This window comes from Nannobrachium achirus (genome assembly GCF_963921795.1).
Source record: "Nannobrachium achirus genome assembly, chromosome: 10".
NCBI lineage: Eukaryota > Metazoa > Chordata > Actinopteri > Myctophiformes > Myctophidae > Nannobrachium > Nannobrachium achirus.
Window position 1 is genome coordinate 31087516 of NC_137819.1, and position 15905 is coordinate 31103420.

Sequence of the window (15905 nt, forward strand, 5' to 3'; positions counted from 1 at the left end):
AAAAGTATTGGCATCAAAATGTACTTGTAAAGTACCAAAAGTAAAAGAACTCATTATGCAGAATATCCCATTTCAAGTTTTCAAATGTATAAACATCTTTTGAAAATAGCAGATCTGCAAGTTCACAATGCGTTGCATCGCGTTTGACCTGGTAAAACTGAGGTGCGATAGCTTATTCAATGATGATGAAACTGTATCAGCAGTCACAGGTCTGCTTTAGCCTACTGCTTTTGTTCTGCTATTCTACAGCATTTATTTAGACTAGAGCAGTGTTTCTCAACCTTTTCTCTGCATGGGCACACTTTTCATGTCCCAAGAATCCATGGGCACACCAACTTATTATGCAGGGGTGTAAATATCGTCACTGTCGGGAAGAAACCTTGTATCTCCAAGTTTCAAATTTGTACGTTTCTTCGCAAAGTAAAGCCCTGCTTCATCATACAAGGCTGTCGCACAACAGTAGTGAAAACAGCAGATCTACAAGCACACAACGCCTCGCACCGCGAGGCGTTGTGTGCTTGTAGATCGTCTGTTTTCGATCGGCTGTTTTCAATGCTGATCACAAACATATGCGCTGGACAGCGAGTGTCACCTCTGGGACTTCCTCCCCAAATCTAGGAGTCCCCAGTGAAATGCAATTAGATCCAACAAGTTCCCTGGCTTGTTCTCATTCTGGGCCACAAACACGGAAGAGCACTTTATCACATAAACACCCCAGTGTTCATCATGTCCTGCAAGTGAACGTTGCTCTCATCAAGGTCTTCCGAGGGTAATTGGGTTCATCTTTCAGCAGGCTGTTTTGAAGGACTCGCGGAGTGCTTTGACCTCAGTGTGTTCACTGCATCAAAACACGTCAGATCACTTAGGACCCGAGAAGACACACTGAAAATTAATCGGTAAAAGAAAAGTATGAAAGTTTATTCCCTTTCAGAAAAGTATGAAAGTTTACACAGCCTTTTGTGTTTTGACGAGAAGTCCGGACCGCTGTTCAGGTGGAAACCAGAGCATGCTTTTGACCTGCTCCTTTTGCTGCTAATGGATCAACATCACAACTTCTGAAAAAAAATGGGTCACCGGCTGCAGTAATTCATCGCTCACACACAGATGCAGGATGGCACGGCTGGGCAGTGGGCACATTAACCTCCTTCAAGCGGGTGTCCCTATTTTGGGCATGTCAATATAGGCGAAAAATAAATGTTCCAAAATGAAGAAAGTCCCAGTGTGATGCTTTGTAACCTTGTAGACTGGCTATCAGAGTATATAATAGTAGTAGGCCTATATAAAAAGTAAATTATATAATAGAGCTTAAGGGGTTAGAATCCTTGTTGTGTTGGGTGTTGGGAATTCCCACTTGCCTGGCCATTAATATAGCATCTCCCCCTGTGTTCTGAAGAGAAGCAAATGTCCACACAAATAGCACCTACTGCAAGATCCTAAGTGACCTGGTAGGTGGTGTGTACTGTATCTTGCTCTCGATTCAACCCCAGGCTAGAGGACCAATTGTTTAGCATAACGTCTCACTGGAGCAGCGGAAGCAGCCTGGATGTAATATGTGCTATACTGTACTCTCAAGGGTGAAATCAGTAAGGCAACCCCATGCATCAACTAGACTTCTAATCGCACACATCATGATATATACTGTATCTGGCAAGAGATGTGAGATACCGTGATGTATGAACCCACATACATACATACATTCACCATGCCTGGAGCATGGAGCTCTCAAACACACATGGGTATAATGGGTCATTCATAGACCCCCATATCTGACATGCATACTCTCTCACTCTCTCACACACGCGCACGCGCACGCACGCACGCACGCACGCACGCACGCACGCACGCACGCACGCACGCACGCACGCACGCACACACACACACACACACACACACACACACACACACACACACACACTCCCCAGATGATATTCTCCTCGACACATTTAGGCATGTTTAGAAGTCCCCAAGCATGAATAACCAATGAACAGGCAGTGGCTATCTCTTATGCAAAACAGTCTGGTCGGTCCACATACCATTACCTTGAGCAAAGAGAGCATAGAGACCATCGCCTTTTTCCACTGTTGTCTTATTGGGACATTAATTTTCTATGAATACCAAACATGCTCTTTGGATTCTGATTGTTTGGTTTACCCACAGATCTCACAAAGATTCCATTTGCCTGGAAAGATTAGAAATAATAGCCATGCAGGCCATCTCTGAGAAAATGGTCTCATGTCCGTGAGGAATGCAAATTGTTTTCAAGGACAATACGGTGACTAGCTTTGTGTAACAACTCGTTGAAGCATAGTTGTGGGTGCTCTTAATCCAAGGTTTTTTGCTTTGTTCATATTACATGGATGAAACATTCTTTATGTGGAACAATCTATATGCTGCCTCTCAGCGATCAATAAAGGTATCTACAGTATCTACTCTATCTATTTACCTATCTTTCTAAGGGTTATTTTCAATAATGGCTCCTACACTGGTGACGTCAAGGCCACTTTTCACCTGACAGTGAGGAGTTACACTTATGCAGGAGGAACATGGCTCACTGAGCTTGTGGGAGTAGCCAGTGCTGTCACGGAGATCACCTCCCCGCTCGGCCTCCCCTAGCGTAATGCAAACACGGTCAATAGTGTTCATTGGGATGCCCGGCCATGCAAGCCGGAGGCATTGCAGCCAGAGGAGTCAAATCCCTGGTGTCTGTGCTGTGGTGGGCAGGAACTTTAATTTAAGCTTTTCGCCTTATTGTAAAAAGTGCACACACACGCGCGCACGCACGCACGCACGCACGCACGCACGCACGCACGCACGCACGCACGCACACACACACACACACACACACACACACACACACACACACACACACACACACACACACACACACACACACACACCCATGTTCTATAGGCGCTGGACTGAGGTTCAGTAAGCAGAAATAGTTAGAGTCCACACACTTATTGTATACACTGTAGGCTCCAACAAACCCGTTATTAGACACAACATTTTGAACCTAATGGATGAACCCAACAATTAGGATTGGAACGTAGCTTGTTTAGCCTAGTGTCGTTAGCTTGAAAATCTGAAGTATGAATTTAGTCCAGTAATTTTAGGCCAAAATTAGGCTAAACCTAAAACAAATGGCAATAGTAGCAAACTCAACTGATTTTGTATCCTCAATATGTCCTTAGTGAGGGAAAAAAAGTCCCAAGGAATCCCATCAGGGGAAAGTTTTGAAAACGACCTACCTACCTTAAAGCCCCTTTTCGACTGCAGTTTTAGCACCACACCACACCACACTACACCACACCACACCGCACCACATAAAAATATCTACATTTTCCATTACACAAAAGTACCCCTATCGGTAAGAAACAAATTGACCCTTTTAACTGTGATTACAATACATAATAAATTTGTATTACAACTAACCTAATTATAATGCACTATAATGGATTATAACTGTGATTATAATACATTATAAAGTATTAATGTATTACTATGATAATTATAATATACTATAATAGATTATAATAGTGGTTATAACACAATAGAATCTATTGTATTGTATTACAACTATATCCTGGTGGTCTAAATGAAAAGCCAGTGAGTGATCAGTCATTATGATAAGTTTGGCCCTGTGTGGCCTAGCTCAGACCTACTCTAGAGTGGATACTTTTTAGTACCCCGTTTAGTACCACTTTCACACCACTCTACCCAGGACCTTGTAGTGGAAAACCTCACAGAAGTGGGCGGTGTGGTGTGGAGTGGTGTGGAGTTGGGCCAGTGGAAAAGGGGCTTTACTATACACTACAATACATTATAAAGGAAAAAATGACTCCCAAAAAAATCTGCTTTAAGTGGGATGTGAGGGGTCAAACTAGGGGTTTTTAATTATTCTGAATCCATTGCAAGCATTTGTTTTGCACGAAAAACATTCCTTGGGCAAGAACTCAAAACGATGGTTTAGTGATTTTCACCGTCTTTTGGGGTCCGTTTTTAGCCCAAGGAATGTTTTTCATGCAAAACAAATGCTTGCAATGGATTCAGAATAATTAAAAACCCCTAGTTTGACCCCTCACATCCCACTTAAAGCAGATTTTTTGGGAGTCATTTTTTCCTTTATAGTGTAGTGTATAGTAAGTGAAGGTAGGTAGGTCGTTTTCAAAACTTTCCCCTGATGGGATTCCTTGGGACTTTTTTTCCCTCACTAATGACATATTGAGGATACAAAATCATTTGAGTTTGCTACTATTGCAATTTGTTTTAGGTTTTTTCATATAATGACTGGACTAATTAGGCTTAACCACTTCAACCATATCCTTTAGTTGACAGGGGTCCCTCAGGGCTCTATACCAGGTCCGCTCCTTTTACCCCCTCAACTTAAGTACAATGTTGAGGTATTTGTACTTTACTTGAGTATTTCCAATTTCCAATACTCCACTACATCTCGGATCCAAATATTGTACTTTTACTCCTCTACATTTATTTGAAAACTTTAGTTACTAGTTACTTTGCAGCTATATATTATAAACGTTTTAAACATACATTAACCACTTCAGCCATTTATACATAAGCTATTTGAAAATTTCCGACTGCTATTTTCAAACATTTTAGTACGTTTGGTACTTTAAGTATATTTTGATGCCAATACTTTTGTACTCAAGTAGGCCTTTTACTAGTATTTTTATACTCTGTTTTATACTCTGTTAGTAAAATGTGTTCACTTTCACATTTTCAGTACTTTTTCCACCACTGCAGGTGTTATGTAAACGTTCTCCTAGTACTAACCTTCTCTTGAAGTCTTTCTTTTCCCCATGCATTCTGTTCATGGCCAGAGCAGAATGGAGGGTGTGAATGACACACTTTACTCTGTGTCCTCCTGTAACAGAATGAATATTACTGTAGGTTAGACTTCCTGTGGAGGGACAAGTTCAAGAGGGAGTGCGAGGAGATCGAGACCATGGAGAACCTCAACCGCGTGCTGCTGGAGAACGTGCTGCCTGCCCACGTCGCAGAACACTTCCTGGGCCGCAACTGGAAGAATGAGGTGAGCTGGAAAAAAGAGATATATCGTCATTGTCGGGTGGAAACCTTGCATGTCCAGTCCACGACCGTTCATTTTGTATTCATCATTTTTTAAATGATTTAAACAAGTCAAAATTGCCGATCTACAAGCACACAACGCCTCTCTCGATGTGAGGCGTTGTGTGCGTGCTTGTAGATCTGCAATTTTCACACATTTTGCGCAGCAGTCTTGTATGATGAAGCATGGCTTTAGTTTACGAAAAGACGCAAACATCTGAAACTTGGAGATACAAGGTTTCTGCCCGACACGTCACTGTCCTGATATATATCGTCACTGTCCGATAGACACCCTGTATCTCCAAGTTTCAAAGGTATGTCTTTTTGGTAAATTACAGCCTATTTCATCGTACAAAAGTGTCACACAAAAGTAGTAGTGAAAATAGCAGATCTACAAGGCGTTGTGTGCTTGTAGATCGGCTATTATCACTATGTGCGCATCGGGGGGTGCTCTCCATTCCGACATGTCTCCATTCCGACAGTGACTTCTTATTGTCGGAGTGGCAACACATCCATAGAGGTTAGGTTTAGGGTTAGGGTTAGGGTTAGTGTCGGAATGGAGACATGTCGGAAAGGAGACATGTCGGAATGGTTAGATGATTATGAAAGACTTGAATTGTGTTTTAGGAAAGGTATTTTCTTTTTTAGGCTTGGGAAAAAACTACCATGACATTTTGTTTTATTTGTAGGCCTATTTTAATATTACATTATTGATAAAATCTTCGTGTTTTCCCCAATTATTTGGGGGCCCACTTGCGGTATCCTCACAGCCCGCCATTGGAACCCCGTTGATGACGTATGACCACCATAACAAGGACAGTGTCACCCTGCCTGTAATCACTTCATGATTACATTGTGCCATCCAATCCCTCTCTAATCCAGTGATGCTGTGCAAAGTAATGGCCATCTTTTCTCAATATGAAAGATGAAGAGAAGAGAGGCTCAAAAGGAACTCAAAATGTCATCTTGAACGGCAGAACTGCAGGCTACTCTTGGATTTTGTCAAAAGGTCAGATAAAAATAAACAAGGGTAAATTGGAAGTGATGGGGGGGGGGGGAGAAGAGATGATTAAATTGAAAGTGGAACAATATAAGATTTAAGCTGATAAATGGGTTCACTGTCCTGACTGGATGAAAGCACAAGTATTTGGCTGCGAGCCCCCATCTGAATGACCCCTAGAAGATTTTTTTTTTTTAAACATTTTCAAAAATAACAGATAACTTTGTGCTGCGCTGCAAGCTTGTATATCAACGTTAAAATCCAAAATTACACCGATGCTCTCTGGGTTTTAACGGGTTAAGTGAAAGTAGAAGGACACCAAAAGGCTAATCAGTTACAGAAGCGAGTACTTGTAATTATCTACTCCTCCCCCCTCTGTATGTGTCCATCAGGATCTGTATCACCAGTCATATGACTCAGTGTGCGTGATGTTCGCCTCCATCCCAGACTTCAAAGAGTTCTACACAGAGTCTGACGTCAACAAGGAGGGGCTGGAGTGTCTACGCCTCCTCAACGAGATCATCGCCGACTTTGATGAGGTATATACTCTCCGTCTGACGGCTTTGCTATTTTTTTATTTTATTTTTTTAAATACATTGTGCCGTGATTTATTGCTCCCTACAACATAATCATCAGGTATTAAGATTATACTTGGAGGAAGGTTCTTTTCAAAAAAGGTGTACAGAAAGTGTTCAAATTATGTTTTTACCTACTCATTAAAGACGGACTGCAGCGGAAGTTCTCCACTTCCAGAAATAGTCCAGAAAGGAGGGACATAGCGCTGGGAGGAATGTGATTCGACGGTCAAAAAGTAGGCGGGCCATAACTCATTGAAGACATTAATATGTAAAGACAGGCATGCGCGACATTCAGTGTCACAGTGCCGCTGCATAGACTGACAAGGCAGCGGCTATGGAAACAAATTTGTGTTCATAGGAGATGAGATGGCGGCTGCGGCTTGTGAACCGGAGGTAAGCCAGCGCAACATACTGGCTCGGCTGTGCGGAGAGGACGAACGTGGAGGCGGGGGAAGGGGGGAGCCATGCTAACCAGTGGCTTACGGGGAGTAGCTGCATTTGAAGTTGTTGAAGTTGATTGACCCTGTCAGTCATTCTGACCTTGTGAATTATTGCGACCGTCAGGTCGCAGTTTAGTATCAAAACCTCCACCGGCCGTCCGTCCGTCGGTCGGTCACACGTCACACGTCACACCTTTGCCCTGCTCATATCTCCGCATCAGTATGACATCACACTGCTGACATCAGTATGACATCACACCGTACACAAATGACCCTTATATAAGACCGGCATTATCTACCGACAGTATCTCTGTAGCCATTAAACGAAACGGGTTTCTTACATTGATGCTCCTGCATCATGCAAGCACCAGTTAAAGTTACTTTCCATCCCTCATATACTGTGTGCACAGTGCACATCCCATAACCCACACACTGCACATAATTTTGGAGCTCATATCTTTGAACGGGTAAGGGCTAGTGGAGATAACCGACGAATCTCACTAAGTCTGACCTCACAAGCCCCATATTTGGACACGAACAACATATAACTCCATATATAGAGACATAGCTGCTGACATCAGTATGACATCACACTGCTGACATCAGTATGACATCACACCGTACACAAATGACCCTTATATAAGACCGGCATTATCTATCGACAGATTATGGAGATAAGCGACCAACTTATCTCCCGATTAGGGAGTCTTACTGGTTAAGTAGACTTTATGTACGTCATCACACATTAGGTTTTTGTTTAGGGGCTGTAATTGTCTTGTTATAATTAGCCTTATTCACGGCCCGCCCACCTACTTCCGTTTCTCAGTTTTCCCCGGGTGCTGACTTCAATTCGAAGGGGAAACTATACTGGACTTAAAGCCAACAAATCATTATTTCTAACAGTAAAGTAAATTATAGTGCTTTGTGCCGTTTAGTATCTTGTGTTCTTGATCATGCTAGCCGTATTTTATACTTTACTATTCGGAAATTGCATTAAATTTGCGATTTCTGTGCCAACTCCATAGGCTATGGTAGGATTTACCCCTTCAAAATGTGACTTCAGCACCCGTGGGATGCTTAGTGGGCGGGCCGTGAATTGGGCTAATACTCAGACACAGGATTGTTTCACTTTTTTATGGTATGGCCATATTATTACTTTACTTTATTTGTTTATTTAGACGGGACAATGCATATTAATGAACACTACATGAAAGCAATGTAAATAAGCCGGAATTAGCAAGAATGCTAAATTTCATCCGTAGTCCCCACATGAAGACAAAACAATACATACCAACAAACAGTAACCCTACATTAGGAGAGGGCGCCTAAGAACATACATACAAATACTATTTTCCTCAACCAAGAGAAAACAACAAAACAACACATATTACTAACAGTACCCTACATTAGAAAAGAAAAGTTAAAAATATACGTACATGACATGAGCTGTACTCTTAAAACTATACATGGTCACAGGTTTGATTGTCAACTAACCATTTTTTTAGATTGAACTTGAAGGATGGAAATGACAAACAGTCTCTTATTGTTAGAGGTAGGTCATTCCAGATTGAACATCCCTGCACTGAAAGGGTGTTTTTTCCAAAAGCGGTTACCCGGTACGGTACTTCGCAATCCCCTCTAGTGATTGCTCTAGTATTGAGTCCTCTATCGGGCTTCCTTTTTATGAATTCCTTTAGGGGAGGTGGGCATAGACCATTTAGGGTCTTATATATGATACTGACCTGTTTAAATACCTTAAAATTAGCGAAACTCAAAAAACGGTACCTCTGAAGAATATTACAATGGTGATATGAGCGGGGTTTCCTATCGAATACCTTAAGCGCACTCTTATATAGCTGTTCAATGGGTTTGAGAATCGTTATACCTGTGCAAGACCAGTTTGTGAAACAGTACTCAATGTGTGATTGGATCATGCATTGGAGATAAGATTTAGCAGCACTAACTGCCAAACAAGGTCTGATTTGTTTAAAGTTCTGAAGGTTGAACTTGATTGTGTTTGTAACCTTTTTATCACTACAGATATGCTCTAAAAGTGTGAAAAAATGTATTTTTGATTTCACTACGTCTTTAAGTTTGCCTGGTTGTCAGGTGGGTGAAGTTAGCCACACCCACAGATGTTGTTGGATGGTGATAAGGGAGGGGATTTATAATGTCATTATATCGGTGTATTTCAATTGGGCCTTTTGACCCAGTGGAGTCACAGGGAAGACATATTTGCATATTATAACCAAATCCTACTCTTGGGGTACTACAGCAAACATGTTCGCAGGACTCTGTCACTGCACTAGAGTCTCTTACAGGTTGGTCAGTGTGTCTGTTCAGCGGGGCGTGGAACTGTGAGGAATAGCGTGTTTCTCCACATACGTTACGTCCTCTCAGTGAATCTATGCATTGTTAGGTGGCTGGTGACATCATCATATTGCAAGGTTTCTTTATTGCTACACCTTGTGTCTGATCGTACATAGGAGTAAAATTATTTTGTTGTGGTTTGATAATGATGACAGCATTGATAATGATAATAAATCTATCGTTGCTGTCGGGCAGAAACGAGCAACTTTTTGAGTGTCACGCAAAAGTTGACTACTTTCATTATTTTGAAATGTTTCTAAAATAATGATAGAAAAGGAACAGACATTTTCGTTTCCACCCGACAGCCAACAAAGAAAATACATTACATTTCATAAAAAGGTATGGGGATCAGCAGCAGTGACATGGAATTGGCATAATGGCAGAATTGACAAAAAATGAAAAATGGAAAAAAGACATCACAGCGTCTGAGCGTCTAGACTCGGGGAAAGGGAATAGAGAGCGATTATGTCACAACTACATTTCTGTGTGTTTTCCAGCTTCTGTCTAAGCCCAAGTTCAGTGGAGTGGAGAAGATAAAAACCATTGGCAGCACCTACATGGCTGCTACTGGACTCAATGCATCACCTGGACCAGAGTGCACACAGGCATGAAGTTAGACCAAGGGCTGTTTTTTGTTTTTGTATTAAATATTGTATTCCATTGTATTCTATTGTATTCTCATTGGTAACACCTGTGTAGTATGTATGGCTGCTGTTACAAAAGGTCTGCTGTTAATTAGGGATGGGACGATAAGCGATGTTATCGTTTATCGTGATAAAAAACACTCGCGATAATCGTATCGTGGAGATTTAATTTATCGTGATATCCGTCATGCACTGGGATCAATTCACCTTTTATTTGCCAAGCTGCATATCCGGTACCACTTAAACCCTCTATAATTGGTAAAAGGTACTTATAATATACGTACTTGATACAGTCTTTTATCAAATGTCTTTGCCAATTAACCAATCAACAAGCTCACAACGCGTTGCGTAGATGAGCTATTTTTTGGCAAATGTTCCGCCCCAGTATGATGAATTTTGATTATCGCGATATCATAAATCGCGATTTCTTTTGTCCCAATAATCGTGATATGAAATTTTCATATATTCCATCCCTACTGTTAATCTGGTTTATTTTCTTCCTCTTCAGGAACATGACAGACAGTACATGCACATTGGCACCATGGTAGAATTTGCCTTTGCACTGGTTGGTAAACTTGACATCATCAACAAACATTCCTTCAATGACTTCAGACTCAGAGTTGGTGAGTGTGTTTTTACCCCAGCCGGGAAAGCATTTTAGATTTTAGATATTTATTTTACCATCATATGTTTTCCAGAAAACTTTTAGGATTTAGAACATTGGTTTAGAACAGTGGTTCTCAAAAAGAGCAGATGTACAAGCTCACAGCACGTCACTTTGTGTGACGCTGCCAGCTTGTACATCTGCTATTTTTGAACATTTTCCGTCCGTGGCCATATAAAACAGTTTGAGAACTATTGATTTAGAAGTCCTTTGTAGAATGGGCCTCAGGTCATATTGGGTAAAATGGCCGGTGTTTGTGGTTTCCAGGCATCAACCATGGGCCGGTGATCGCAGGTGTTATCGGGGCCCAGAAACCTCAGTACGACATCTGGGGGAACAGCGTGAATGTAGCCAGTAGGATGGAAACCACTGGGGTTCTGGGGAAGATACAGGTGAGATGCCTTGCTATAAGACTAACACTTAGAGTGGAATATACAGGTCTATCCCCCAAAAAACTGAATATTGTGTAAAAGTAAATTTTCTAGAAAACTTTCATATATTCTAGATACATTGCACATTAATGAATTATTCCAAACTTTTTTGTTTAAACTGAATTTGTATGGCATATAGCTCATGAATACCAAAAGTCCAAAGTCAATATTACAGGAGACCACTCAAAACTAATAGAGAAATGTCAACCTTCTATATAGGCACCTGCAATATTTTTTTACATAATATTCAAATGTTTGGGCTAGACCTTTACATACACAGAGCTTTTGAAAAGGTGTGGGACAGAAGTATTGTCACCTCCAAGACGAGGTGTCATACAGAGACACCTACATCGCCTGTCTTCCCTCCCACAAACACAGGCCAGTTGTGTTCATATAGATAGACACTCGGCAAAGCCGGAATGCACCACAGTGGATTTGAACCGACGACCTCCGTGGTGGTGGGCACATAATTGGCACAGTGGTACATTTCTATCTAATGTCAGTTTGTGTTCTCCACGCAGGTAACAGAGGAGACGAGTGGCATCCTGACAGCGCTGGGATACATGTGTTCATGTCGGGGCATCATCAACGTGAAGGGTAAGGGAGAGCTCAAGACCTACTTTGTTCACACCGAGATGACCAGATCTCTGTCACAAGGGACCGTGATGCCTTGAACGCAAACGCATGTGTGAACACGAACAGTGGACTTACACCGAACACACCCACACAAACACACACACACACACACACACACACACACACACACACACACACACCAAGCGAGGTTGCCAACTCCAACATCACCCGAAGCCAACCAGCGTGACAGACACGCAACTTTCCAGAACATCGTCATTCCTTAGGAAACTATACAGTAGATCGGTGTTGGTCTACGGTTGTGCAGTCGCAGTCCATTCGGTGTCGCATGCTGCGTCTGGTTTTCATCCCAGCTCAAATGCAGCCCTGCCGCTCGCCAAGAGGGGAGCGCCTGATTGGAAGACGTGTTCGGAACAGAAGGCAGTGGCCCACCTGTACAGGACTAGTGACGTGGAGCTCATTTAAAGCTGCAATCCATAACTTCCGTATCCTTCCCGCCGGGATTTGAACCTGGGTCTCCGCATGAGAGATCACATTTCTACCAATCTGGCAATAAGCTTTGTCAGGGTAGGTATTACGCCTTGAGCTTCAGGCAGTACTAGCTTGACCCCAGGGTCTACAGTTATCAATGTAAGAGCAGGGAGACCACTTGCAGCCACTGCAGATGTACTATCTTTGCTATAGAGCAGGGGTCTTCAACGTCTTCAGGCCAAGGACCCCTTAGTTGAGAGAGCAATGAAGCAGGGACCCAAAAACCTGTATTCCATATGGTTTCATCGTTTGACAGCACGACCATCCGTTTATTTTGGATTCATGTCAATTTGTATTTGCAGATATTTAACCACTCGAACCGTCAATACTTAATAAACTTGACCTTTCACCATGTACTTAGTCTGCTCTTTTTCCTCTCTACACCAAACCTCTTTGCCGAAGATTTTGGCTAAAGTTCTCAGAATATGGACTTTAGGGTTCAAGTGGTTGATATAAAAAAGGAGAAAAAAAAGATCACACAAAGATCTGGAGGACCCCCTAAGGGTCCCGGACCCCCTGTTGAAGACCCCTGCTATAGAGTGTTTGTTCAGTAACAGGAGTCTCCCTGTCTCTGCTCTTTAGTAAACAGAAAATGCATTTTCAGGTTGGGATAACAATTGCTGAAAGTTTTTTTTTTTTTTTTAAGTGTGAGAACTACTGATTTGGAAAGCATGTATAGAATCGTAATGGGTTCATCACAAAATAATCACTTAAAGTGATAGTTCACCTATTTTTGACATAAAGCTGTGTGAAATACTTACCATTAAAACAGTGGTTAAAAATGTATTAATTGATTACCAGAGTCCCGTGGTCAGAGTTCTGGTCAGTTTCTAATGAATATTAAGTAGTTCCAATGGGGTGGGGGGCATTTGGCGTGGCCCAATCATTGAAAATAGATTAATCCACAAAACTAGCGTCATTTGTATTGTTGGCCTATTTCTACCATATAGAGCGAGGTTTCGTTCTGATCAGCTGCCTGCAAAGCACCTTGTTTTGGGGAAATACGTTGCAGCGGCGTAGTGATACTGGACACAAAAAATAGTACCATGTGACAGAGGGGTCAAAGTTGAACGAAAGTTAGTCTATTTGTTAGAAATATGTCAACAATACAAATGAAGCTAGTTTTGTGGATTCATCTATTTTTAATGATTGGGCCATGAGCCCCTGCCAAATCACCGGAACTACTTTATATTCATCTAAAACTGACCAGAACTCTGACCACGGGACTCTGGTAATGGATTAATACATTTGTAACCATTATTTTAAAGGCAAGTATTTCACACAGCTTCATGTCAAAAATAGGTGAACTATCACTTTAACCTACCTTTAAAATAATGTTTTATTTATTAACATAAGTTCCGGATTGCAGCTTCAACCCAGCCTTGTCCAGACAAGCTGCCTGTGGAGCATTGCCTCATGTTGTTTTTTATTTGGTGCCCAATTTTAGCAAACAGTGTTACATTTTTAGTTCAAATACTCATTCTACTGTACGTGACAATTGTTTATTCTCACGTAGAGGGTCGGATGCCAACAAATTGCCAGCTTAATGGCTTGTTTGCAAGAATCTGTGAAATGTAAATATAGCTTTGAAAGCTGTGTTACTGCTGTGTAGGTGGACTTGGGCAGAAGATTCAACAGCAAGCTGGTTTTCTTTTTTGTTTGTATTCATCTGAATTTTCACTGCCATCGTTTTGCTATTCATTAAATATTTGTAAGCTGATGATCTCTACCTCGACTGTCTGTCTGTCTTGATGTTGTACTTAAATGTAGATTGAATGTGCTGACAGTGAAAACAAATATCTATTCTTTAGAGATTATTTTAGGTCATAAAGTAATCCTAAGGCTTAGGGTGATTATCTACCAAACAATACAGGTTTTTAGCAGACAGTTTCATATTATTGGATCCAACAAACACTCTACAATGTGTCTGTCTGCATTATGTGCCGCTCTATATTGCTTTAAATGACAGTATATAAAGCACCAAAGTCTGACATCACTGTCGCTAGAGGGTGCTATTATCCCCCTGGGTCACATAATTCTTTATTGTAATGGAATTCCCACTGGCAAATCTTACAGTAGATTGCATCATATAAGAACAGTGTTCCAGAGATAAACACATCCCCCTGTAGTAAGGGAAAGTTAGCCTATTGCTACATCAATCTGGGAACTACCGTACATCTAAATTACTAGCTTTCTTCACAAATGTGTTCATAAAGGTGTCTACTATCACCTCTGAACTTTGTCAAACCCAACTCCCTTGACATACTTTGTGGGAGCCAATCAAAGTTATTGGGTATCCCTAGGGCCTGGGATTAAAGGGGGAAAAATAAAAAATGTCCAATATGAACGTATGAGGTGTGTAATTTGGGTATTTTGGGGCTGCTGAATCCATTCCAACCATTAGTTTTCAGTTAAAATGACTCCTTGGCCATAAAATAGGCCACAGCTACTTTGGTCTGTCCATGAGACACAATATTGGCAATAAAAAAAAGTTGGAGTAGGGTTTGAATTCATGAAAACTATTCAAGATCAGGTGGGTAAGCACACATCATGACACACAGGATAACATGATACAATCTGACAAGGAACACTCAAACACAGGGTTTAAAACAGGGACTAACAGGACACAGGTGAACTAGAATGACATGATTGGCTAAGCCTTAGCCAATTAAGCCTTTTTTATGGCCAAGGAGTCATTTTTACTGATAACTAATGGTTGGAATGGATTCAGCAGCACAACAATACCCTAATTACACACCTCATACGTTCATATTGGCCATTTCTTATTTTTCCCCCTTTAATCCCAGGCCCTGGGTATCCCGATAACCCCAACTTTGATTGGCTCCCACAAAGTATGTCAAGGGAGTTGGGTTTGACAAAGTTCAGAGGTGATGTAGACACCTTTATGAACACATTTGTGGAGAAAGCTAGTGATTTAGATTTAGTTCCCAGATTGGTCTAGCAATATGCTAACTTTCCCTTACTACTGATGATTTTACTCATATGGATATGAAGCATCAACTGACGGTGAAAAAGTACTAATTCATCCAAAAAGTAAGTATATTGTTTTATTGTTTTATTCTTTGTCCAAAACTGTTACTTTTCAGGATTCAAATTAAAAAACAGCCAAAGTAGCAGATCTACAAGCTCAAATGTGTCACTTCATGCCGTGTTTCGAACTTGTGGATCTGCTACTTTTGATACTTTTGTGTGACACATACACTGTAGTATGATCAAGTATGGCATGAAAACACACAAAGTTAAAATATGGATATAGGAGGGTTCTGCCCAACATACCGTTGTTTTGGGTTGAGATTGGCACATTTCCTGGGGCAATCTGCCCAGATCATGTATGCCTCCTTTGAATTGTTTTATTTTTGTTTATTTTCTTTTTCTTTTGTTGCTGAGTGAGGTCAGCAGACAAAGTGACATGAGTGAGATGAAAAAACCTGAGTGAAATATGCCAATGTGAACCAGAGACATCGGTACAGTACCTACACTACCACACTGGCATACTATCCACGGTGTCAACAAATGCCTTGTCCTCATGACTGCCTCAAACACATAT

The 15905-nt window shown here is 41.3% G+C and overlaps 1 protein-coding gene across 1 annotated transcript in view; it reads left to right on the top strand.

Moving 5' to 3' along the window:
• Positions 1-13002, top strand: part of LOC308292197 (adenylate cyclase type 2-like) — a 76015-nt gene extending 63013 nt beyond the window's left edge. Inside the window, exons 20-25 of the mRNA XM_080734489.1 lie at positions 4892-5050; positions 6478-6624; positions 9971-10078; positions 10626-10740; positions 11049-11173; positions 11734-13002. Coding sequence (XP_080590615.1) covers positions 4892-5050; positions 6478-6624; positions 9971-10078; positions 10626-10740; positions 11049-11173; positions 11734-11886 — 807 coding nt within the window. The 3' untranslated portion in view covers positions 11887-13002. The remainder of the gene's footprint in view (positions 1-4891; positions 5051-6477; positions 6625-9970; positions 10079-10625; positions 10741-11048; positions 11174-11733) is intronic.
• Positions 13003-15905: the final 2903 nt, after the last annotated feature.